The sequence below is a fragment of the Urocampus carinirostris genome, chromosome 1 (genome assembly GCF_059441175.1).
Source record: "Urocampus carinirostris isolate Australia breed hairy pipefish chromosome 1, RoL_Ucar_1.0, whole genome shotgun sequence".
Lineage (NCBI taxonomy): Eukaryota > Metazoa > Chordata > Actinopteri > Syngnathiformes > Syngnathidae > Urocampus > Urocampus carinirostris.
The window spans coordinates 64,266,841-64,292,517 of record NC_142349.1 but is presented as its reverse complement, the minus strand read 5'-3'; the positions used below and the strand labels follow the sequence as shown (position 1 = coordinate 64,292,517).

The following is a 25,677-nucleotide window of genomic DNA, read 5'->3' as shown; positions in this document are numbered from 1 at the left end:
CCACTGACCAAAGATAGCTGGGATCGGCTCCTGGCCCCTGGGACCCTACTGAGGTTAAGAGGTGCAGATAATGGATGGATGGATATCATTCTCCTTGTCCAAGAAGGAAGGAGGATATTCAGAACAGAATTGTTTTATCTTTTTTTTTCCTCCCCGTGCTTAGTGCTTTCCTCTTATTATTGTGTTGTGCAATGTTCCCTCTAATTTTCCACGAGTCTGAGCGTTCACACAAAGTCGGTGAGCAACGCTTGAAACAACAGTGAGCAACCATAATCCCAAGTGTGGCAAGATAATTAATTATCAAACATGTCCAAAACTTGACATCAAGTTACATTTTGGTGAGTTTCGGCAATGCAAAATAATTTTTCTCTTTTGAATGAATTGACTCATGTACTATTGCAAAGGTTGTACGGCCGTCGTTTGTTCTTACAATTCTTTCACAAGATATCCATTTCTTTTTATGTCCTGACATATTTTGTCGCATCATATTAACATTTTTGGGGACTTATTTAATCGGTCGTAAGATACAGAACTGTACTTAATCACATTTTTAGTGGAAGTACAATGTTGGCAACAAGATTCACTTGATATAATTTGAAATTATTTGAATGCAACACAAACTTTTTCTTCTTTTTTCTGTGTTTTTTTCTACTTTTTTGTTACGTTTTTCTTTTTGTTCTCTATTTACTTTTTTCCTACATTTCTTTCTTTTCTTTTTTTCTGGCTTTTTTTCTAAATTTTTCCTTCTTTTTTTCTCTTCCTTTTGTTTCTTTTTTTCTCAGCTTTTCACTACTTTTTCATTTTGGTATTTTTTTCTTTTTTGTTTTATTCCCCCCTTCCTTTAAGTCATGTTGTGCATAATTTCACATAATATTTGGTCATGTTGGGATTAAAGAAGCAAAAACAACCTGAAGAGCCGTTTAGGACCCGAAAGAGCCGGTTCCTTTTAGTGAGCCAAGCCGAAGAAGCCGGTTCTCTGCTAACTTTACTCAACTTCGTTCTACTTCGACTCGACTTCAAAATACCGCATTTAGGACACATCGTCGGGGGAAACCGTGTATTTTTACCTTCATGCACTGTAACTTTGACTTAAGTCGCTTCTTAATTAGTAATTTTGAGCCCTCATTTTTGTGCGCTGGCTAGATTTACTTGTGCGCTGAGAATGTGCGAGCAGTGTGCAATTGCGCACGCGTGCAGTTTAGAGGGAACACTGATGTTGTGTCATCTACGTGATTTTCAGGTAAACCCCAAACAACATTTTGAGTTTTGGGTTTTTCCTCGCCCTTATGTGGGTTTTAGATCAGGGTATTGTGTAATAATAGCCCGTTGTCTGTAATAATCTGTAGTCTGTGCATCCCTTTGAGACTTCCTGTGATTAAGGGCTTTACAAATAAACATGACTTGACTTGTAGTCTTCAATGTTACGGTATATTTCTCGCCAGTAGGTGGCAATAATTCCCAGATGATTCTATCCCAAACGTCGACGAAGACAGTAGGAGCGTCCAGGCGGAGGCATCGTCTCCACTTCAGCTTCCAGCATCACCACTATCGCCCATCTATTATTTTATTCTTCTCCTCAGGAACAAGGGCAACCGAACCGGAGTGCTTTGTCGCTGGACCGTATTCCTTCGACGTCAGGTGTTGATAACAATAACAATAACTTCTTCCCATATATTTTTACAGCTTTGAACAAATGGGTTCGGTTTGTTTTTTCCCGACGCTTGTCGCGGGCCCTTCGGATTAGCATGCTAACATTGACAGCTAGCTGCTGTCAGTGAGGTTTTAAATGCAATAAATTATATCTGGCACTTGTATGTAGTCTTTATAAAACATGTAGTCACCACGTTTGAGTGACAAAAACATTTTAGGTTTCAACACTTTTTCCAAATATATAATACTAGTTTAAAGGACCGCTGTTGGAACATTGTTTGAGCATCTTGGTTAAACTGTGACGTCATCAACTGTCAAGGTTTTTACATGATAATAAACGATATCTGTGCTTTTACTTATATGTTTTTGTATATTTTGCTTCATCTCTATTTTAAAAGTGGTTTTAGTGGACTTAAAACAACGCATAACATCAATCTAGGGCACAAAGAAAGAGTGCATTGTAAAAAGCCTCTGTGCTCATGATAGGATTGTGACAGGCCCAAGGGTATTTTTTACTTTTTGAAATGGTTATGCAAATTCTCATGTCATATAGACACTGTTTGTATCCTCATGCATGCAAAAAATGATTTATTTGCCATGAATATACATTACTTTTTTTGAATTGCTAGTAAACGTATTAATTTGGGAATTTAATGTACTCCTTTCATCAACATTTGGTATCAATGTATGTCATTTCTCAAAAGTTTTGCATTAAACATTAATATTGAACCATGTTACTATGATAGACCACGTAGCAAAATTGTCAGTAACGACGGTTCTACACGCAATTGATTGCTTCCAATATGTTCTAAGGAAGAAATAAGTATTAAGTAATGCAAGTATAATGTGCAGATAGTTGTGTAAAAATAAACGTGAAAAGTACAGTCCTGTCTCAAAAAATTGAACTTTTGTTTGAGTTTTTTCTTTTCTGTAATGCAAACAAAAAACTGAAATATTTCAAGTATTTTATTGCTTTAATATCGATGGGTTTTGGCAAAAACTCATATACTCATATACAACAGTATTAAGTATTAGAATATCAGGAAAAAGTAAGCCATCATCATCACTGTACCGTTTATGAAAGGCTTGCAATATTTAAGCTGATTTGTAATAAATCTCGAATGTATGGGATTTTTGTTTTTAATTGCATTGCAGAAAAATGAAGGACTTTATCACAATGTTTTAATTTCCGAATACATTCCTTTATACTGAAAACAAACCTCCCAGTAAAGTATTGCAGACACCATCATTTTATACTTAAGGTAGCAACGTATTTACACAGTTTTCTTCTGGCTCTAATGAAGGTGGAAGTGTTACCAAGCTAAGGATGAGTGGTAATCATAACCAGTTAAAAAAAGATGCCTCCTTCACCACAAGGAATTTTTCAAGCAGACAAGATTCAAGCCAATTGGCCATTCAATTTGAAAAAAGGGTAAAACATATTTATACTACGAATGCTTCCTGCTGTAGCTCAGTCCGCTTGCCCACTTATGCGCGAGGCAAAGGACTGGAGGCGGAGGCAGACCAGATCAGCCAGAACCCCTTGATTTGAAATCTCCAATGCTGATTGGCCAATTCATATCATAGCATCATTTATATTGTATTGTAACTGAATAGAATAGAATAGAATAGAATATACCTTTATTGTCATTGTTACAAATGGGCTAACATATTGTGACAACGAAATTGGGCATGACACTCCAGTTTTACACATAGTGAGGGTATGAGCAAGAAGATAAGGAACAGAGAAGATAATGTTATAAAACAAGGGGAATAAGGCTATAGTTATAATTTACATGGTATTTACACAACAATGTCAGCATGTGGGATGTTACATACAGGGTTGTCGTGATAACGTATCGTAACGGTTGTGCAATATTGCATTTGGTGCAAAGTCATCATGGTGCAAAAATAGTCCGCATATACATTGGTGCAAGCATAGACATCATAGTGCAAAAAAAGGAAATGGTCAGACATTGTGCAATTTGAGCATTAAACGTAGTGCAGTCGACATGTGCAAGAACAAGACATAACATTATTTTCGTATGAGGTAGTTTTGGCACGAGTTTTCAGTTTTTGTGCGGTGTCTGTTGAGCAGTGAACAAACATAGTGCAGACAGCATGTACGTGAGTACCATTTTACATACGTGTGAGGTTTTTTTTTTTTTTTTTTTTGCAACAGTTTTCAGTTGTTTGTGCGGTGTCTGTTTAGGGTGGTAATGGCTGTGGGGAAGAAACTGTCTCTGAGTCTGTTCATTTTTGCTTTGTGTGACCTGTAGCGCTTGCCAGAAGGCAGCAGGTCGAAGAGATGGTGGCCGGGGTGAGAAAAGTCCTTGACGATGTTTTCTGCTCTGCTGAGGTAGCGAGAGCAGGCAATGTCCTCCAGACTGGGCAGAGAGCAGCCGACGATTCTCTGGGCTGTTTTTATGATCCTCTGGAGCTTTTTCCTGTCTGCTGCTGTGCACCCCGCATACCACACCGTGATGCAGTATGTTAGGATGCTCTCCACTGTGGCTTTGTAGAAAGACACCTGCAGCTGCTGTTTTAGGTTATTTTTCCTGAGCAATCTCAGGAAGTGCAGTCGCTGCTGGGCCTTCCCTACCACCGCTCTGGTGTTTGCAGACCAGGAGAGGTCGTCGGCGATGTGCACGCCCAGAAATTTGAACGAGTGGACTCTCTCTACGCAGTCTCCTTTTATGATGAGTGGTGCTGGATTCCTGCTATTCCTTCTGAAATCCAGAATCAGTTCTTTTGTTTTTGTTGTGTTCAATATGAGGTGGTTTTCCGAGCACCACGTTGAAAGTGACTCAACCTCATCCCTGTATGCCGCCTCGTCCCCTTCAGAGATGAGGCCGATCAAGGTGGTGTCGTCAGCAAACTTAATAATAGTGTTTGTGGGGTGGGTCGGTGAGCAGTCGGAGCTGTAGAGGGTGAAAAGCAGGGGGCTCAGTGCACAACCTTGGGGGGAGCCAGTGTTCAGTGTTAGGGTGGGAGAGACGTGGGTACCGAGTTTCACCGACTGTGGGCGGTTGGAGAGGAAGTCCATTATCCAGTGGCAGATGGAGGGAGAGAGTCCTAGGTGTGCAAGTTTCTCCACCAGGATCTCCGGGATAATGGTGTTGAAGGCTGAGCTGAAGTCCAGGAAGAGCATTCTGACGTAGCTCCCCCGGTGGTCCAGGTGTTTCAGCACGGTGTGAAGTGCTGTGTTTATGGCGTCGTCAGTGGAGCGGTTTGCCCTGTAGGCAAACTGGTGGGGGTCCAGTGTGAGTGGCAGGGAGTTTTTGATGTGCCGGGACACTAACCTCTCGAAGCACTTCATGACCACAGGCGTGAGAGCTACAGGCCTGTAGTCGTTGAGGCTTTCCACTGCTGACTTTTTGGGGACGGGAATGATGGTGGAGGTTTTGAGGCAAGGTGGGACGGTCGCCTGTGACAGGGACCGGTTGAAGATGGTGGTGAAGACCCCAGCCAGCGGATTGGAACAGTCCCTGAGTACCCTCCCTGGTACTCCATCCGGGCCAGTTGCCTTCCTGGGGTTTATGGTATTCAGCGCACGCCTGACTTCGTGCTCCTGAAATGTGAGGGAGTTGCTGCTGGTTGTTGATGGGTGTGATGTTGCTGTATGTGGCCTACCAGCTTCAAAGCGAGCGAAGAACTGATTAAGGTCCTCAGCTAGTGAAGCCTCAGCCTCAACAGTTGCCAGGTTGTGGCCTCTGAAGTTGGTGATGTGTTGGAGGCCCTGCCACATCCTCCTCGGGTCATTTCCAGCGAAGAGGTGCTCGATCCTCCTTGTGTAGGCTGATTTTGCTTCCTTGATGCCTCTCTTCAGGTCAGCCCTGGCCACCCCGTAAAGAGCCTTGTCTCCAGACCTGAAGGCGGTGTTGCGGTGTTTGAGGAGGGTGCGCACCTCGCTGGTCATCCAGGGTTTTTGATTTGGGTAGTTTTTGACTTTTTTATATACTGTGACTTCATCCGTGCAGTAACGGATGTAGGATAAAACAGTGTCAGTGAATTTCTGGAGGTCATGGTGTTCAAATACCTCCCAGCAAGTTTGATCAAAACAGTCCTGCAGCTTGGAGAGGGCTCCCTCCAACTGGATACCTGATCTGCGTTATACTGCATCTCGTTGAGAGTTTGTGTCTCGCTCCTTCTTCATGCTGTCACGCCAGAGCCTTTGTTCTCTCTTGCTTGCTCTCTCTCCCTCTCTCTTTTATTCTCAGTCTTTCTCTCTTTCATTCTCAGTAGCTAAGTCGGCAAGTATGCTCTAAGGAACATGAAAAAAATTGGTGGTTCTGGTCCAAAATTACCGTGAAATCTTAGGGATCTCTTTATTTCCAGGATTTTATGAGCCTATTGAAATGTACCACTCCTTTCCCTACTTTTATTTTAATTTCAGTGTTTAGACAATAGGAAAGATTTGGTAATTTCTTGTTAATTCATAAAGAAATTCTGCCCTCTTCTCACAGTATGTCTGACAAGAGTGAGCTGAAGGCTGAGCTGGAGCGGAAGAAGCAGCGCATCGCCCAAATTCGAGAGGAGAAGAAGAGAAAAGAAGAGGAGAAGAAGAAGAAGGATGTTAGTTGCACAAACACAGAAGTAGACGTCGGGAATTTCCTTTGATCTCGGGTGTGCCCTCTGCAGGGAGACTCAAAGCGCCTCGGGGATGCTGGGTCCGAAGACTCCGATCTGGAGAAGAAGAGGAAGGAGGCCGAGGCTCTGCTGCAGAGTGTCGGCATCACCCCTGACATCCAGCACGGTGCACAAACACGCATGCTCATACACACAAGTACACCAGGGCACCAGCATGCTCATTTTTTCAGTGGTGCTTTGATTTACAAGTGAGGTTGAACCCTTTTGAAACTTGAATATGAAAAATATTGCACAAGATTTCTTTATACATACATGTTTTGGGCTCATAGTAATTTAGACTATTGCTAAAATAAAAGCAAATCCACCAATCAGTAGTTTACAGTCTTGTCAGCAGATAGTAAAATACAAAATGCCTCTTAAAAATGATCAAATCATTTTTTCTGCTTACCGTTTTTTTCAACAATATTGATGTGAATACTTTGAAATAATTTACTTAAAAAAAGGACACATTTTAACATGTAATCACATTGTAAAATGTATCTTTGCCTAGGCCAGGAGTCACCAACGTGGTGCCACCTAAGTACACCTGGGTATCCCTGGTTCTGAAAATAGCTCAACGGTGATGGGTCATTATGATTTTCTAGGAATTATTTTTTATTTCTAACTGGCATAAATAATTGACACGATCAGTATCTCTATATACATGATCAATTCTTCCAAAATTCTATTTCATTTATGTATTTAAATAACTCAGTTCCCTCGTACAAGGCAGAAGTTTACTGAGCCTATTCAAACCCTTTTTTCTAATCATTATAACCTGGTAATTACCTTATTATTACATAGTAACAACCCAGTAATAAGATTATAAGTTGTTATTTTCGAAATGCATATAAAACTTGTAGCGTTTAGCGCTTTTCAGTTACAAAAAAAGTAGCTCTCAGCTTAAAAAAAGTTGGTCTGGACTTTTCTAGCTTTTAAATGAGTTTAACTATGATTGCTTTTAAATTAATAGTCCAATGACATCTTAAAGTATTTAAGATTTTATCCTTAAAAAATAAAAAATATTGACTTTGTCGTTATTATTTACTTTATCAGGCCATCTTAAGTGAGTCATGATTACAACCTGGTAATAACATAATTAGAGATAGAGGTAAGATCGGGCCAAAAAAAAGCACCCGAGCCCGACGCAGGCCCGAGGGGTATTAAACCCGACCCGGACCGAGCCCGACTAATTAACTGGATTTGCTGGCCCGGCCCGAAAGGGGCCCGAAATTACATATTTTATTTATAAGGAGGGGTGATTTATGATAACAAATTAAACTCTGCCTTTTGTTTCAACATCTAGGCCTAAGTTAAATAAAACTGTATAAACATTTACATCTTTTATATTTCTTTGTCTGCACTGCAGATGTTACATTAAGCGACAATCTGTCATTGACGTTTTTTTTTTTTTTGAGGTAGCGAAAACATTTAAGGGCGTCCGTCATTTTGACGACTTGATCATTGGGCCATAATCCACAGCAGCAGTAGTAGTACGTCCTTAAGATTTTAGCGCAGCACTTTCATTGAGGGGGTGTTGACGTGTTGTGCCCTTTTCCGACTCCTATGCAAATTCCCCCCCCCCCCCCCCCCCTGATCGTATTCTATATAAAACGCTTATTAAAACAATAAAGCGAGCTTTTCTACTATCAATTTGAAATTGCTCCACACTTCACTCTTACCAGAGTGCGTTTTCCTCGTCAGTTCTCCTCTCTTGAGTTTATCCTTAACTTCTTGTTGGTCCGACTCCATATCGGGGATACCAGGCCAAAATCACGCGAATTTGCGGAGGGGAAGATTATTAAGAGGACAGCATTCACGTCACGTCACGTGCACAGAGCATGCTCTGGCTCCGTTAAAAGCAATTACAGCTCCTTCTCCGTTTTATCCAAATTATTTATTTTATAACAAGTATTCCTTGGTCTAGTATCCATACATAGTTTAAGTATATATTTTTAATGAACATATATTTATAATTATTAATTAATTTAAAAAAAACAAACAAAAAAAAAAAGCAGGACTGAACCCGACCCGACCCGACCGTATGACTGACATTTCAGGCCCGACCCGGCCCGAAATTGCCTCGGGTTCGGGCTCGGGCCATAAATCTTAGGTCTAATTAGAGAGTAATAACATGTTAATTTGCTATTTTAGAAATTAATCTTAAACTGGTAGGCCTTGGCGCTAATCGGGATAAAAAAGTATCTCGTAGCTTAAAAAAAGTTGGTGACCCCTGCAATACAAAGCATGTTTAAGTCAAGGTACCACATAACCTTGGTATCCAGGATAACCTTTAACCTACTGATTGATACGCCAAAGCTTAAACAAACTCTTAACTTTTTCAGTTTGGCTAAGTTGTGTTCACCCCTCTCGACTCACATTATCTGACCATTTGGTGCATGAACCTTAACCAGCCTATCATTTATATTCATTCTCTCTTCTCTCCCCTATCTGTGTGTCTTTGTCCTTCCCCTTCTGCATGCTTCACTCATCCACTTACCACTGCAACTTCCACACACCCCTCTCACTCTCCTTCGCACTCCCCTCCTGCTGGTCAAACAGCCACAGCTCAACCCCTGAGGGTAGTAACAGAGGATACCTGTCTATTTCACTACCTAGTCCCCGCCCCCATGTCTCCCTCCAACAAATCAGTGGCCAGTGACGCTGGAAGCCAGGATTCTGGAGACGGAAACGCAGGACCAAGGTGTGTGTGTTTTTTTTTCGTTTTTTTGCACTTGCTTGCTGTCTGTATTTATGAGAAAGAGATATTGACATTAAAGCGGACACTACTTTAGGAACACCAATCAAAACTTCTCTTTAGAAATCTAAATTACTGTATTTATTTGTGTATAATGCACACTTGTGAGCAACGCGCACCCCTAATTTTTGATTAGAAATTCATATAATTTTTGAAAACTTTTTTTCAGTTCCAACTAAGCATTGTAATTGCAAATGTATTTGAATATATGCAGACTTGATTAAAATCAATTATTGACAATGTAAACATGAACACAATACCAACATAAAATTTAATATGTATTTATTGAATGTCCCTCATTCATTATCAGATAGACCAGTTGACTAAAAATAGTGTGATAATGAGATAAAACCTAGTGCCTTTTTGTATTTAATCCTTATTACTAGTGGTCGAGTCGTTAGGATCTGGTGCTCTCACCGAAGCTTGGTTTGATTCCCATTCCATCCAATATTTTGAGGTTGTGGTCAGCGATAATTTTCGACTAATCAATCATTGCACAAATACGGTAATATAATACTGTAAAACCTCGGGTATAGCATGTGTGTTAATAAAACAGTACATTAGAATTATGATCATATTACAGTTGTATATGGCCAAGTTTGGGTTTTTGCATGTTGTTGACTGAATGTAAACAGAATCACATTTACCGTTACACATATTCCCTCTGGTTAACGTGTTTCATATTAAAATAAATTAGATTAAAAAAATAATCATGTTGCCAGTGGATACTATTTAGCCAAAAAGACAACATGAATAGCTGATAAGTCTGGTTTGAAAATAAATCAACAGTAACAAGACACTTACATATTGGGAATTAAAACAATAAGAAAACATAATGCTAGTGGATACTAATTAGCCCAAATGTCAGCCCAGAAATCTGTTCTAAAAATATAAAAAGTTTAAATAAATAAAAAAAGTGTCAATTTGTCCATCTACTTACTCATGTATGCTTATTACTATATCCAATATTTTTGATTATGTTAAAAAAGATATAATGCTGTAAATGAAAGAGAAAAAAGTATTTTTATCGAAAAGAATATTTTGAAAAAAGTCTCAAGAGATGTATTTTTCTGCAAAGTCTTTGCTCACAGCTGTCAAGATTTTAATATATACCAAATTGCTTAATTTAAACATCACAAAATAAGATATTGTTATTCTTAATTATTGAGGAATCTATTCAACATCAACTTCAGTTGACGATTGGAAATGTTGAATTGTCGCTGCTTAGCTTCGATGTTTGCCCATTCTCCTTTTACTTACTTCAAGTGTACCTAAAGTTGTGTCCAGTCAGTGTATTGGACAAAACGCCAACTGTCTTTTTCTTTTCACCAGCACGCTGATTTTCACTTAATTAACATGCACTTCTTTTCTCCCTTCTTTTCACTATCTCTTCCATCTAAAACTGTCACGTCTCACTCTCGACCTGTCTTGTGGGGTTGGTCCGTCCCGCTGCTGTCCACATGTCCTCTTTCTTCCGTCTTTCTCTCTCTTGCTAATTCGGTCCGGTGGTTTGGCCCTTTAAGGACATTGCATTGGGATCCCGACCCCTCTACTCTGCAACTCCACTCCGACTCTGAACTGATGGGGTACTGCTCCTCCTCTCACCTCCCTTAACTTGCAGCTACAATTATTTTCTGTAGTTTAGACTTTTAAGTGTCTAAATATGTGTTGGTAATATTCCTGTTAGCCCTCATCATCATGTCTCCTGTCACTTCAAAATATTCTTTTGGCTGTAATATTGCTTGTATTTTTATGTACTTTGTGATACATCTATGCAGGCGTGGGACTGTGAGGCTCACCATGTCCAAAGTCACCCAAGTGGACATTGTTCCCAGAGAAATGGTGTCCTATTCAAAAGAAACCCAGACCCCCACTGTAGCCCATACAGATCAAAAAGCAGGTAATCTATTGAAATAATGCGGGGTTTGTAGAATGATAGGCCCATAAAATAGGTTAATTTTTCCCCAATATTCATGCAACAAAATGACGCCAAAGTAGTTACAGAGTGAAAAAAGTATTGCCTTAATGTTACATATCTAGCATGTTATTCTAGAACCCATGCCATATAAAACAGCGGTAGTCAAATAACAAAAAGCAAACAAACGTGAGCCTGAAAACTGGTAGTTAGCATGCTGGCCTAGTTTCTGTTCTGTGAAGATTAGAATTAGAATTGTTTTTATTGTCATTTATTGACCAATATGGTGTACATTGTTTACAACAAGATTATATGTGGCAAATCTGGATACACATGTTATGAAATACTTAGAAGATAAGAAGGATATTACGACAGTACGGTAATATCTACTAGGTAGTAATTATAGATTGGCCTTAATATAGTTTGGTAATATTTACTAGGTAGTAATTATAGATTGCCCTAAATGAAATGGAAATCAGAAAATAGTGCAATGAAAGTAGCAGCAACATTGTGCAAATGTGAAAATAAAGATATTTAATAATAATAATATAACAGTTTTCATCTACAGTAATATGAGGTAGTAGTAAAACGTTTCTTTTAATCCATATTCTTAGTTATGATTTTTTAATGGTATTGCTAGTTTAATAAATGAGAAAATAGGTGTTTCTTCCAAACCTTGATAGAGTAAGAGGTACCTTCATTGGACATCAATAAAAAAAGAAGTGTCATCTGCAGACAAAAATAAACAATTCAACCCCACCCCAAAAACTCACAGAATGATCCAAGCAGGTTGTGTCAAGGTAAACAAAAATCTTGAAACCTAATATGAGATGAAAAGGTTGTAAAAGAAATACTGAATTTGTGATTGAGTGGATGCTCACAGTTTTGTTTATATGTATATCTGGTCTTCAGATGAGGAAGAAGATGATGAGATAACTGCTCCACCTCCAGTGGACGACACTCAAGAGGAGAAGGAAGACAAGGGTGACCATCATGAGGAAGGTAAACCCAATAAAGTCACAGTTTTTTCCCAAAGGAGGTATAATAATATATAAAAAGTGAAACCTAAAACGTTGTCCTCTGTGTGTAGACACCCCAAAAGAACTGACAGAAGAGGAAAAGCTGCAGGTACTGCACACCGAGGAGTTCCTGGCCTTTTTCGAACGAGGCAGCAGGATCGTGGAACGGGCGCTGTCCGAGCAGGTGGACGTTTGCTTCGACTACAGTGGGCGAGATCTAGAGGACAAAGAGGGGTGAGATTTGGAAGAAAATGCAGACGGAGAGGCAAAGCATGATTCTCATTTTCTTCTGTTCTGTTCAGAGACTTGCAGGCGGGCGCCAAGCTGGTTCTAAACAGACAGTTTGCGGATGAACGCTGGACCAAAAACAGAGTAGTCACCTGTCTGGATTGGTCTCCTCAGGTGTGTTTGAAAATAATCCGAAAATGTTAGGGCACTTATAAATCAAGGTATCACTTTCCTTTTTTCAATTTGTACACAAGTATCCGGAGCTTCTCGTGGCCTCTTACAACAACAATGAGGACTCGCCTCATGAGCCGGATGGAGTTGCGCTGGTCTGGAATCTGAAATATAAGAAGAACACCCCAGAGTACATCTTCCATTGCCAGGTAAGGAGTTTGCATACTGCTGCTAAATAATTCAGAGCACGTTCCTCTTCGAACACAGCTGCCAGACTTGAAATACTGGACATTGTTAGGTTGTTTTCAAATTTTCAAGCAAGTATCAATATTATTTAATTCACTGCCAATGTATTTATGAAATGAAATGAAATGAAATGATCTGCATTTATATAGCGCTTTTCAAGTCAATGACTTCCCAAAGCGCTTTACAATGTGCTCCACATTTCCCAATAGCGGCCTTGCAGCCATGTAAGGCGCTAACCTGCTTATTTATCTGGACAAAAGATTTTTGACTTTATAGTGGTCAAAGGCATCAAGCATGCAAAAGAGTTGATAAAAAAAACAACAACATTTGTTTATTACTTTTAAGATAATTAAATGCATTTCGAAAGCTGTACAAAGACATACAATACAATAAGGAGAAAATCCCCCCTTTTTTCCTACCCAACAACCCGGTGCGCCAAATACACAGGTTCACATGGTTGAAAAACATGAAAATATGGCAAGACACATATTAACATGTCAGGAAAGTCCATCCATTGTCTTCCGCTTATCCGGGGTCGGGTCACGGGGGCAGCAGCCTTAAAAGGGAAGCCCAGACGTCCCTATCTCTATAGGGCACTTATAAATCAAGGTATCACTGTCCTTTTCACTGTCAGGAAAGTGAATTTTAAAAAGCAAGACTTTCACTTTATCTATCTATCCATTATCTGCACCGCTCTTCCTCAGTAGGGTCGCGGGGGTGCTGGAGCCCATCCCAGCTATCTTCGGGCAGTGGGAAGGGGACATCCTGAACTGGTTGCCAACCAGTCGCAAGGCACACAGAGACAGGCAACTCATTCGCTCATTCACACCTAGGGACAATTTGGACCGGCCAATTCACCTGACGTATATATTTTTGGAATGTGGGAGGAAACCAGAGTGCCCGGAGGAAACCCACGCAAGCACGATCCCATGACCTCAGAACTGTGCCGCGGATGCGCTAACCACTCAGCCGCACACTTTCACGTTGTATCTGGTTCAATTTAATTTTTAGTAAATCTTTTATTTTTTCTATTATACCTTTAGATAAGAGTTTCAGTTTAAGGTATCTAAAAATCAAACAAAATTATTTAAGTTTTCTCCAATTGGGCTTCGTACATACATTGACCTAATAGTTTGCATTAAAAATAATTCATCAGAAACACATTGTGGAAAGCACAGCAAGCTATCGATATGATCTTATGCACTTTTTATTCTTATAATTTATCTTTAAAAAGTGATACATGTTAATTAAAGATCTTTTTATTCCATTTTTAGGATATTTTCCACCATACCTTATTATATTAATGTTTTCCAGCGTTCTCTAATTTTGAGTACCTATTTGCTGTGTTATCAGCTTGTTCTTGTACTTTTGGTAATTGTTATGTGAATTTTCAAAACAGGTATTACAGTGTTGCCTCGCTACTTCGCGGCTCACATTTTGTGTCCTCAGTGCATCGCAAATTTTTCATTTTTCATTCATGTCACTCAACAACATCAACAACAGCTTGTTTGCTCTTGCTTCAAAGGGGTCCTGTCTTAACAAGTTGAACTCATACGTGGCTAGCTAAAAGCATGAATGAACACTACATATGGATGGAACTGTGGGGCAGAAAATAAATTGTTAATTGTCTCTGAGAAATTAACCAATAGACGCGACGCATTTCAAGTAAGCCGGATTTTGTGTGAATCATTCGTCTCCGTACTACAAGTGCAGAGGTCTTCGCAGCATAAAACTATGTGAGATGAGGGAAATCACAAAAGGCATAGAATGCTGTATACAGACGCTGCCCTACTAACAAACGAGACGATCCGGACCAGTTAAATTTGTTCGTAAGTTGCTTCAGTGCTATATCTTGTATGTTCAAGGTTTATATAAGTATGTTTAAGGCTTGTATAAGTAACCTGTATTAATAAAATAATATGCTCTATAAAGATAAATAAAGTTAAGTTTAACTTACTTTTGGAAGATGAGCTTCAAGAGTCAGGCGAGTTCCTCCTCCGCATGCTGGAGATACAGTATAGAATATTTACACACGAACTAGGAAGAGGAAGCGGATTTCTTCCTCGGGGTGGATGCTGGATGACCTCTCATAGCGCCACCACACGCCGGTAGCGGCGAAAAGAAGCACTACAGGAATGTCCTGTACTCGGAAAAGGTGGACACAATACAAAATCTAACTTACAGCAATGTCTGAATTTTTTTCAACATCCCCAAAAAATGTTCGTATCTACCGTTTTTCGTAAGTCGAATGGCCGTAAGTTGGGAAGCGTCTGTAATTCATTTCAAATTGTCTGCTTGACTACCACTTCAAAGAACATCTTAAACTAAATCCTGTTTGTTTTCTGTGTCATCCACAGTCTGAAGTGATGTCAGCGGGCTTTGCCAAATTTCACCCCAACCTGGTGGTGGGCGGCACCTACTCGGGCCAGATCGTCCTCTGGGACAATCGCAGCAATAAGCGAACCCCTGTGCAGAGAACTCCCCTGTCCGCTACTGCTCATACGGTAACATTCGGATGACACGCGTCAATTACAAACTCACCCTGCTCGCTTCTTGATCCGCTGTCGTGTTGCAGCATCCGGTTTACTGCGTCAGTGTGGTGGGGACGCAGAACGCCAACAACTTGATCAGCATCTCCACGGACGGCAAAATGTGCTCGTGGAGTCTGGATATGTTATCTCAGCCGCAGGTGCGAACGTCGTCCCTCTTCAATGGCTAACAACGCCAAGCTCGAGGTTGAAAGTCTTTTGTTTTTCACACCCTCAGGACAGTTTGGAGCTGGTGTTCAAGCAGAGCAAGGCGGTCGCTGTCACCTCCATGGCCTTCCCGCTAGGCGACGTCAACAACTTTGTGGTAGGCAGTGAGGACGGCTCCGTCTATACCGCCTGCCGTCATGGGAGGTCAGTGCGCTTAACAAATCACAGTGTTCTTGAAATCCTTGAAAATGCTTGAAATTTAATATTGTGTTTTCAAGGATTGAAAATGCTTGAATTTTGGGTGACATGTTATAAATGCTTGAAATTGTTGGCATGTTCCTCAAGAAGTCAGCTTAAAATGGTGGTAAATTGTTATGGGAAGAACTTCCTGCAACTGAAAATGTAAGCTACATATTACTGTCATTTTTACCCAACACCTATACGGGGAGCGATTTGTCTCAAACACAAATATATTTACTCAAGATCTAAAATCATATGTCCTAATAAATGCACACGCCTTATTAAAAATAATATATATAAATCGTAGATACAGTTGTGGCTTTGAAAAATACATGATTCACAATGGATTTCTTCTTTTAATGGTACTGAAGAAATTGGCTTTGACAGTCCTTAAGAAGTGCCTGAATTTGTCTATGCAAAAGGTGTACGAACCCTGAAATTACTAAAAACTACTGTAGAACCCAGGATACGACATAAAACAATCTGAAGTGGTGATTGCAAGTGAAATTGTCAGGGGATAGAAACCTATGGTTATTAGCTAATCTCTGCTACCACAGCTAAAAACATTAAATACTATATAGTCGGTACTACTTAAATGTAATGTAGGAATGTACGAGTAAAGAACATTATAAAAAATATACATGTATAGGAAATATGACATTTTATATACCTTTTGTGTGACGTGACTTGACTTACTACAGTGAATTAATGAATTAATTAATGGATGGCCTTTATTGTCATTATACTACAGTACAATGAAATTGGAGGGCTTCCCCCCTCAGGAGAGTTACTCAGGGAATTCAGCAAGGGGAGGAGACAGCATACATGAAAATGTATCAATGTTGTTTTTGTAATTTCCCAATCGTGGATTGGATACAGAACTTATTCTTTAGTGAGGGTAATGGTGCGTGCACTTTCTTAATTTTTCATCTCAAGCTCCATTTCCATTGTTATCATCTTCTTGCTTCTCCCTTTAGCATCAATATAAGTCTTGAGACCACTTGCTAATAATTACTGCACAAAAATACCTCATAATCTGAACAAAAAACATGAGATTCTTAACTGATCAAATAGAAATGAGATATCATAGTCATGATGGCGTGAATTGTAAAATGAAGGGCCGAAAAAACATGGTATTCCACGTTGTAACATGAAAATGTCTTACAATAGGGAATATGTATCATGGGGGTCTACTGTATTCTGTAAATGGTATAGGGATTTATTGTTTTAAAAAAATCGATTCACTATTTAATCCAATATGAATTATTATATGCTAAATGTGTTTTGCCTACTTCTCAAAGACAGAGGTTGATGTCTTGTATAAAAATGAGCAGTTGGAAAATGAGTGACTCTGGAAAATCTACTGTTTTTCATTATTAGGAACATGTTTCTCACTGACACTCCTAGTTTGTATTACATGGTTGCATATACATTTTTGAAATTGTATGGATCATAAATACAACTGATATACAGGTAAGTGTTGTTGTGGGGATACTACTATCTGTCTCCTAAAATTGAGAGTGGTAGATAAAATTGTAAATAACCCACAGTTGGACTACTTGACCTCCTGTTTGATTGAGTTATTGATAGGTTTAAACTTTAGTAGACACTCATTTGAACTTGCAAGGAGGACAGGGAGAGAAGCCATCAGATAAGAAAGTCCAAGATGTTTTAAAGGCCCTCCCCTGAGCCCTTTTTATCACATATCCTAGGTTACAAAAGCAGATCCGCTCTAAAGGGTGTGGAAATAGAGGAACAGCAACATGAATGGCTGATAATGCCAATTGTCAAAAACAATGTGAGCTATAATAGTCAAAATAACAAACTGGTATCCTATTGAATCTTATTTCCTTGTGTCCAATAATAAAACAGAATAATTGTATCAGTTGTTTTGCTTTTTTTCTCACAGCAAAGCAGGCATCACAGAGGTTTTCGAGGGCCACCACGGTCCAGTGACGGGCTTGAGCTGTCACACCGCCGCAGGACCCGTTGACTTCTCGCATCTCTTCATTTCGTCTTCTTTCGACTGGACCGTCAAACTCTGGAGTACGAAGGTAATACTCTGCTAGAGTTGATTTTTTTCCCCCAGATAATGTTAAGAAGTTCTTACCATTACAATTTACCACTGGGAAACTACTTTAAATGTTTGCATGTCCCATAAGAAATGTCCATCATTGATTCGTAATTCTAGCACTAATACACATTTCATAGTGTCGCATGCATCTGTCCTCACACAACCTCTAGGGCAGGGGTCAGGAACCTTTTTGACTCAAAGAGCCATAAAAGCAAAAAATATTAATTTTATTTTGGGAAAGAGCCACACCATATATTATGAGACAAATTTACTAAATTGCTAAACCCGCGCCCCAGACAAAAGCTTAGTCTTCAGCACATTTATTTTTGATGATTTGATAAAAATTATGAAAAGACAATAATGCCAGAGCCCCTGTCCCAAAATCAACAAACATACCACTTTAAACTTGTCTCTTTCTTGCAATGACTCAAGATCGGTTAAACTCCTTTTGACCCTTTTTTATCATACATATTGGTTTCAAAACCAGATGCAAGCATTTATTTTGTAAAAACGTCACAACATTCTGAGAATAGGGAGCCTTATGTGCTTACCTTTGGCGAGAGATGGGAAGGAGTGCTTGTACTTTTTGCATAGCTCCACCCATCCCTCCCACTCACCCAATCAAATGACTAAGTTCTCTTCCGGTGTTTTGGCGTATTTACAGTTCTGTGGATTCATCATAAGGTATCTGAACACTGAACACAGATTACATAGTGAACTTTTATATAAAGGATTCTTTAGCGTTGTACAGCTAAAACGAGTTTTTTTTTCCCCATTTTTTTGTGTGACACCTTGACTGTAAATTGTAGTGAAAAACGTGCCATATATATACTGCGAAGTAATCATTTGTCAGTACGTTTCGGTTTGGCTTTACGTGTAACTTAATAGGATAGACGAAACAAGTTTTGGACAAGATGGAGAAATTTTGCATGCAATCAAATCTGTCTCTGAGCCACAGATACTCGTAGAAAGAGCCATATATGGCTCGCGAGCCATAGGTTCCCGACCCCTGCTCTAGGGGGTGATGACGTTTTGTAGGAAAATACCGTACAAACTAATACCAATTACCGTTAATCACAAGGGTAGAAGAAACGCAATGGCAAAGCAAAGCCACAAGAGAGCGGTGTCTGTGTTATTTTTAAACAGAAACATTGCCACCATTTTCAAGCATTTACAAGCACTCCAACTAAAATTCAAGCACTTAATTGTTGAAAATACAACATTTAAATTCAAGCTGAGCATAGAGAATTTGCAACTTGTATGGAAATTACTTATTTTAGTAGGTTAAAGAACATTTAGTTACGCTCGTGACACCCGGCGCCATACTTCACTTTCGACGAATGTTCAGAAGATAATTTGTCATTCTGCCACAGTAAATATTTTCAACTTAATCAAAAGTGATTTTTATACAAGGTGCAATTGCTCTGTGTCTTACTGTTCTAATGCATCCCCCAAAAACGAGATACCAAGTCGTTTTAGTAATATTTACGCGAGTAACGCGGTGGGGGACATTTTTAAACATATTTATTTGAAACTGCCTTTCCAGATGACGTGCATGTTTTTAGTGTTGGATTTGATCAAATATATTCCCCATAAAATGTGATTTATACTCCAAGTGTGACTTATATATGTTTTTTTTCATTCTTAATCCTGCATTTTTTTGGTTGGTGCGACGTATACACCGGAGTGAATTATAGTCGTTGCAACGTAACATGCTTCGTAATAATAATAATAATAATAATTTCCTTGTATTGTCATTCTGTGTAACAATGTACACAGAACGAAATGTCGATTGCACCTGACCCGTTGTAGCGAGCCGATGCAGCCGCAGCCAACAGAGGGCGCCGCCGACCACTTTTTAAGTCTTAGGAATGACTCGGCCGGGGCGCGAACCCGAACATCCCAGTCTCAAAGCGGGCGCCTTACCATCTAGGCTCGTAATGTCAGTAACAACGTAAATAGATTTATCAGATAACTCTAGCATAAAGAACATCCATCACTCTAGGAAGCCCATGCAAGCATGGGGAGAACATGCAAACCCCATACAGGAGGTTTGATCTCATGACCTCAGAACTGTGCCGCACAAGCGCTAACCACTGTGCCGCCGTGCCGCCCCATAAAGAACATGCTTACCAAAATATCAGTTTCACTCCTACTCACTAAATCCAGTCAAATCTTAATCTTCAGTGTCACTTTTCCCGGTAAACGACTCCCCCAACTCAGTACGTAGACGATATGCCGCCTCCTGTCACATACGTCGGACTTATCCTCACCTCAGCTTTTCGGTAACTTGTAATCTGATTTTCTTTTTGGTGCTATTTTGTTCAGCTCTTTTTAGTTGTTTTTTTAAATTACCGGTGGTGAAAAATGTCCCAACAGCACGGCAAGGTTGAAATTATCAACACACCCTCTGCAGTTTAGTGTGAAAATACCATGTACAATGACATACTGGTAATAAAAACAAAAAAACTCAATGACATATAGAAGAATAGAATAGAATAGAATATACCTTTATTGTCATTGTTACAAAATGGGCGGAACATATTGTGACAACGAAATTGGGCGTGGCACTCCAGGCTCACATTTGACAGTGAGGATAAAAGAAAACAAAGAAGAAAAAGGAACAAGATAAGGTTATAAGTTACACAATATAGGTCGCAGCCCCGGCCAAACTATCTGCGACTTATGTCATCGAATTCGGACTTTAAGGCACATCTTATTATAAGCCGCACCCAGCACATTTGTAAAGGAAAAATCATTTTGTACATACATAAGCAGCACCTGACTATGAGCCGCATGTGCCCAAATTAACATAAGATAGTTGCAAAGAAATACGGTACACAGAAAGGGTTTTATAATACAAGGTACGTTTGATAAACAAATATGTTTGTACGATGTCACCAGGCACTGAAATACGTCATGCCACATATTATTGGAAACTCCTCGGATTCAAGATACGATGACCATTTCAAAATCAGTCTGGAATAAGAGAACTGAAAACTATAAAGCCGGCAGAACTCACCATTACGTCCCTTTTTAATTTCCTTGAACATCCGCAAAAATGGCTTCATTACATCAAGGACAATCCGTAAAATCCAACCGTGTAAAATATTTACTCCGAACACAAGATATTGCCGACAGATAAATAGGATTCTGCCTAAAACATCTCTCCTTTTTTGGACGTTGCTACTCGTAATCTGTTCGTTCCGCCACGATGTTTCCGTTTACAAATAAGTAGACTCATCAAATTGTTCCCGATAGGCAGTGTCTGAAACTCATGACAAAAAGTTAGCGGACACCAGCAGACAACTTTTCAGAGTTGTCAGCCATAAGTTGCCTACCCCATTTTTTACACCTTGAACCACAATAAGACGACTATTTGCAAAAAAAACATTGTTGCAAAGTATTAAGGATTGCTAATCAGAATATATAACAGAACAACACTTTAAAATTAAGTTTATTATAAATTTACTTATAACATTCATTACATGTATATGACATCGCTGTTTTCCATCTGCTATCAGTATGTACCTGTAGTTACTCATCTTCATTCATGCAATGTTTGCGTTGCGTCGTCTGCTACAAGCCACGTGAACTCCTCTTTCCACGATGCTTTTAATGTACGTTTACGTTTTGTAGCGTCATCAATTTTCTTAGCTTCTTTTGAATATTTCTTCTGGGGCTGAGGTTTTGGCTTGATTCCTAACCACTTCTCCAGTTTTCTTGTGTTCTCTGTGCGTCTACTTTGGAAAATTATATGCAAATGCACGACCATATAACGCTCGGGAGAGTCCGGAAGCGCGAAATTATTCGACCGAACAAAGGTTTTGAAATCGGAATAAAGCAAACGTTTCATTTGAAAAAAAATGTTTTGTTTGTTTTTTTTCCTTGAAAAAGTTGTCGGCCACCCGGGCGGGGACGTTTTGTAAGTTGTACGCCCGACGTAAAAGATGCACGCCCCGGGCGTCCGGGCAGACATTATTTCAGACACCGCAATAAGGTAGTTAGCGCTCTCTTTTCGAATGACACCTTTTCCATGATGAGTGTTTGTTCATGCTAGTTATATTCATGCACAAAGCGCATAGTTACATTAAACTTGCGTCTTCCTCGACACATATATTCCACCTGTCTCACTCTTACCTTCACTGCTCAGGCGCCCCCGGTGGCCGTTAGAAAAAATGTAGAAATTGGCTGCATCGTTGCATAAGCCGCAGGGCTGAAAGCTTGGGGGAAAAGTCGCGGCTTATAGCCCGAATTTTACGGTAGTCATCAAAATACGTTGTTTTTCTTTTCCCAGAGCACCCGCCCACTGTATTCATTCGAAGACAGTTGTGACTACGTGTACGACGCCATGTGGTCTCCTACGCACCCCGCGCTCTTTGCTTGTGTGGACCTCTCCGGACGTTTGGATCTGTGGAATCTTAATAATGACACGGAGGTAAGCTCCAAGTACCGTATTTTAAGGCGCACCGTGTTATAAGGCGCACCTTCAATGAATGATATAGTTTAAAACTTTTTCCATACATAAGGCGCACTGCATTATAAGCCGCTACAGTAGAGGCTGTAGTTATGTTATGCAACCATTAGATGGTGCCGCGCTAGAGGGAATGTCAACAAAACAGTCAGATAGGTCAGTCAAACTTTATTAATAAATAACAAAGAAGCTTTCCACAACTCCATTTACTCCCAAAATGAATAAACAGCTGTTTTATTATTTTCTCTGAGGTAAACATCTTTAACATCTTTGAACAACAGCAAGGCATAACATTTTACTTTTCCTCCATTTAGTCAACACGCAAAAAACGTATAGTGCGGAAAATACGGTCGTTTTTTAAATTTTCTTAAACGTATTGGTCTTCTCACAGTGGCACCTTTTTGTGGTTTCTTCAGGTCCCCACTGCCAGTGTGTATGTGGAAGGTGCTCCGGCGCTGAACCGCGTGCGATGGGCTCACTCGGGGAAAGAGATCGCCACGGGAGACTCCGAGGGGCAGGTGCAGGTGTATGATGTGGGAGAGGTGAGCTACAGCAGGCGTAACTCTCAAATTTATCATAAATCCTATTTAAGAATACAAATTGTCAATCCTAAAGGTTTGTGAAAATGTATATATTTTTTTTAGCAAATGCAATGAAAGCAGGAGCAGCTAACAATAACAATAACAATAGGGATAAGACATAGCTTACAGCCAAGTGGCTAACATAAGTGGCTAGAGAAGAAAACTGAAGATGCCCGAGTCACAGGACTTGGCGACTATCACATGGAGGGCTCAGCTGTGGAAGTTTAGTGGTGTGGTGCGGTCTCTTCTAAAGGTTTCTTCATTTTCCTCATGTTGAGGTTTCAGTTTTTCCTTGCCCTCATGTAGGTTTTAGATCAGGGGATGGTGTCATAATAGTCTATAGTCTTCAATAATCTGTGGTCTGTGCAGCCCTTTGAGATTCTTTGTGATTAAGGGCTATACAAATAAACATGACTTGACTTGACTTGAATCTATTCCAACTCGAATGTCTATTGTTGTAGAGACCACTTGGTGGCAGTATAATACAAACATAAAGATACGCAAAGAAGAGATGTACAGCTAAGAACCTCAGTATATGTGATTGTTCACCTCGTGTGAAAGTTGATCTAGTACACAGGTGCCAAACAGGCGGCCCGCTAAGGGATTGAATCCGGCCTGCGGGACAACACTCAGAGAAGCGCAAGAGAAAAACAAGCTGCAGGTTGAAATATGTCAACTTGATGTTGCCAAAGCCAGGTGCCTCTCACAAAGACACTGTACTTGTATTTATTACGCTCTCTCTCATTAAGGTGCTTAAAAAAACATCGACTAATTTAAAATACGTACTGTGTTTCAATTTGTGCGGTTATAAATGTCACCATGTCAGACAGATGAAGGTAAATGCATCTGTACTCTTCTGTTTTGCAGTATTTAGTGACATTTTTACAAAAGGACTCTGCTCGCACCTTGTTTTGTAACCAATATTCACACAGATGAATTGAATTTGCCAGTGTATTTTCTGTGCAGCCCTTTGAAACTTCTTGTGATTAAGGGCTATACAAATAAACCTGACTGGACTGGACTCTCTTGGTCGGCCAGTCGGCAGGGCTTTGATCAGGGTCTGGTCCCTAGTCACTACGATAACGGAGGGATCTCTGTATGTGAATGTCTTCACTGTGGCATACTTGATGTTGCTTAAAGGTTACAACATGACAACAATTATCGTCTTGTCGATCACATTTTGTGTGCTGTGATAGCCGTAAGATAGAATATTTCATTATCGGACGTCTTTCACGGTCCTCCTTCTTTTCCCCAGCAAATCTGCGTGCCAAAGGCCGACGAGTGGACGCGATTCGTCAGGACTTTGGCCGACATCAACGAGAACAGAGACGAAGCTGACGAGCTCGCCAACGTTTGATGACACTAGACATTCTGAATCGGGATTCTGAATTCCCCGCTTCCTCTTTTTCAGTCACTAGAACCTGACTTCGCCCGGTGTAGTCTTAGATTATAACTCTCTTTGATGTTTGTCAAAATTTGGAGCGCAATTTAGAGCGCCAAATGTCTCGGTAGAACAAAAAACAAGCATGGAAAGCCAGCTAACAAAATAGTGTCATGTGAATTTGGAACGTTCCAGGGCTTCAGTAACTGCTCTCAAGGCAAACAATATGCAATCCTTTCTATTAGCACCTTTTGTACTCATCTGTTTTTCCATTTTTATTTTTGCAACACTCTTATGCACAAAGATAGAAATGTAAAAGGAAAACAGCGTAAGGAAATAACATTATTTTAGTGAGGTTTGTGCAAAGAGTGTTACATTTTAACCACTACAATATTTAATATTTATTCCAGTGCTTGCACTTATTTAAAACAGGATGCGTATTCTTTTTAATGCTTTTGCACACACCAATAGCACTTCAAGAACAGTATTCACGTTTTGAATGAATTTCGGAAATGAAGGAGTCATCCAGCGTGTTATTTTCCCCAGTTTTTTCTCCCTCCATGCAAGAGCCCAACTGTTAAAATATTGTTTTGCTATACCGTGGACTTTGTTGATAAATAAATATGAAAATAGAAAAAGAAAAATGACTACCTGAACGTCATTCCTTTGTGCAATGTTACAGAAAATGTTTTTTGATTTTATTCAAATCAGCTGGAATGAATTCGGGACTTTTCCATGTCGCAACGAGGCACTCTAAAGCAGCCACGCAGATTCTATTCTGGTAAGACACTCTTATCATATCAGATTTATGACCTGCTCGATTTTCATTTTTTAAAGCGGAATGCACATTTTTAAAACATTTGTCACCGCAGAAGGCAGCAGCCCAGCAACACGTAGGACTATTTTGGCAGCCAGCCGGCACATAACTCAGATTTGTAGTCAATTCTTCATTTCAAAAAAGTCTCTATCCCAAAAGGTTTTTAGATTAATTTTTAACTTTTTAATGAACATCTCATGAAATAATTCCAACTTCATTGTGTATCATTCTGCACACTTTGGCCACCAGACCAGTATAATAGGAACATACAGAAACACAAAAAATTACTTGGGAGATGTTCATGTCATGTGTAGGTCTTTCTTGCTAAAAAAAGAAAACTTTAAAATGGACCTACTAGTGTGATACAGCAGATAATTCTGCTCATTTTAAGTATCCTTAGCAGAAAATATATACACACATACATTTTTCAAGAATATACCAAAATAGGAAGTGAAATATTTAGAAATATGCAAACTATACCTATATTTCTCTGAGAATAAGAAAATATGTATTATCTACCATATCAGACTATATTTTTTTTCTCTTCAATGAATGCTCATTTTTTTCAGCGGATGCTCTTTAAATTCAGTACCTGAATTCATTCCAACTTCATTGTGTATCATTCTGCACACTTTGTCCACCAGACCAGTATAATAGGAACATACAGAAACACAAAAAAAATACTCAGATGTTCATGTCATGTGTAGGTCTTTCTTGCTAAAAAAGAAAACTTTAAAATGAACCTACCAGTGTGATACAGCAGATAATTCTGCTCATTTTAAGTATCCTTAGCAGAAA

The 25,677-nt window shown here is 39.6% G+C and overlaps 1 protein-coding gene across 4 annotated transcripts; it reads left to right on the top strand.

Moving 5' to 3' along the window:
* The first annotated feature begins 1,484 nt into the window (after positions 1-1,484).
* LOC148376541 (dynein, cytoplasmic 1, intermediate chain 2a-like) lies at positions 1,485-24,706 on the top strand. 4 transcript variants are annotated; one of them, XM_088348318.1, is made up of 17 exons: positions 1,485-1,638; positions 6,117-6,225; positions 6,292-6,406; positions 8,899-8,983; positions 10,561-10,623; positions 10,816-10,937; positions 11,865-11,954; positions 12,043-12,205; positions 12,274-12,373; positions 12,454-12,579; positions 14,974-15,120; positions 15,192-15,305; positions 15,383-15,516; positions 17,462-17,606; positions 21,924-22,064; positions 22,517-22,642; positions 23,937-24,706. In XM_088348318.1, the coding sequence occupies exons 2-17, from the start codon at positions 6,118-6,120 to the stop codon at positions 24,036-24,038; spliced, it is 1,881 nt and encodes a 626-aa protein (XP_088204444.1). In that variant the 5' UTR covers positions 1,485-1,638; position 6,117; the 3' UTR covers positions 24,039-24,706. The 4 variants fall into 4 exon arrangements, with proteins under 4 accessions (XP_088204444.1, XP_088204435.1, XP_088204460.1 ...); XM_088348309.1 differs by having other exon boundaries at positions 8,842-8,983; XM_088348334.1 differs by lacking the exon at positions 10,561-10,623.
* Positions 24,707-25,677: the final 971 nt, after the last annotated feature.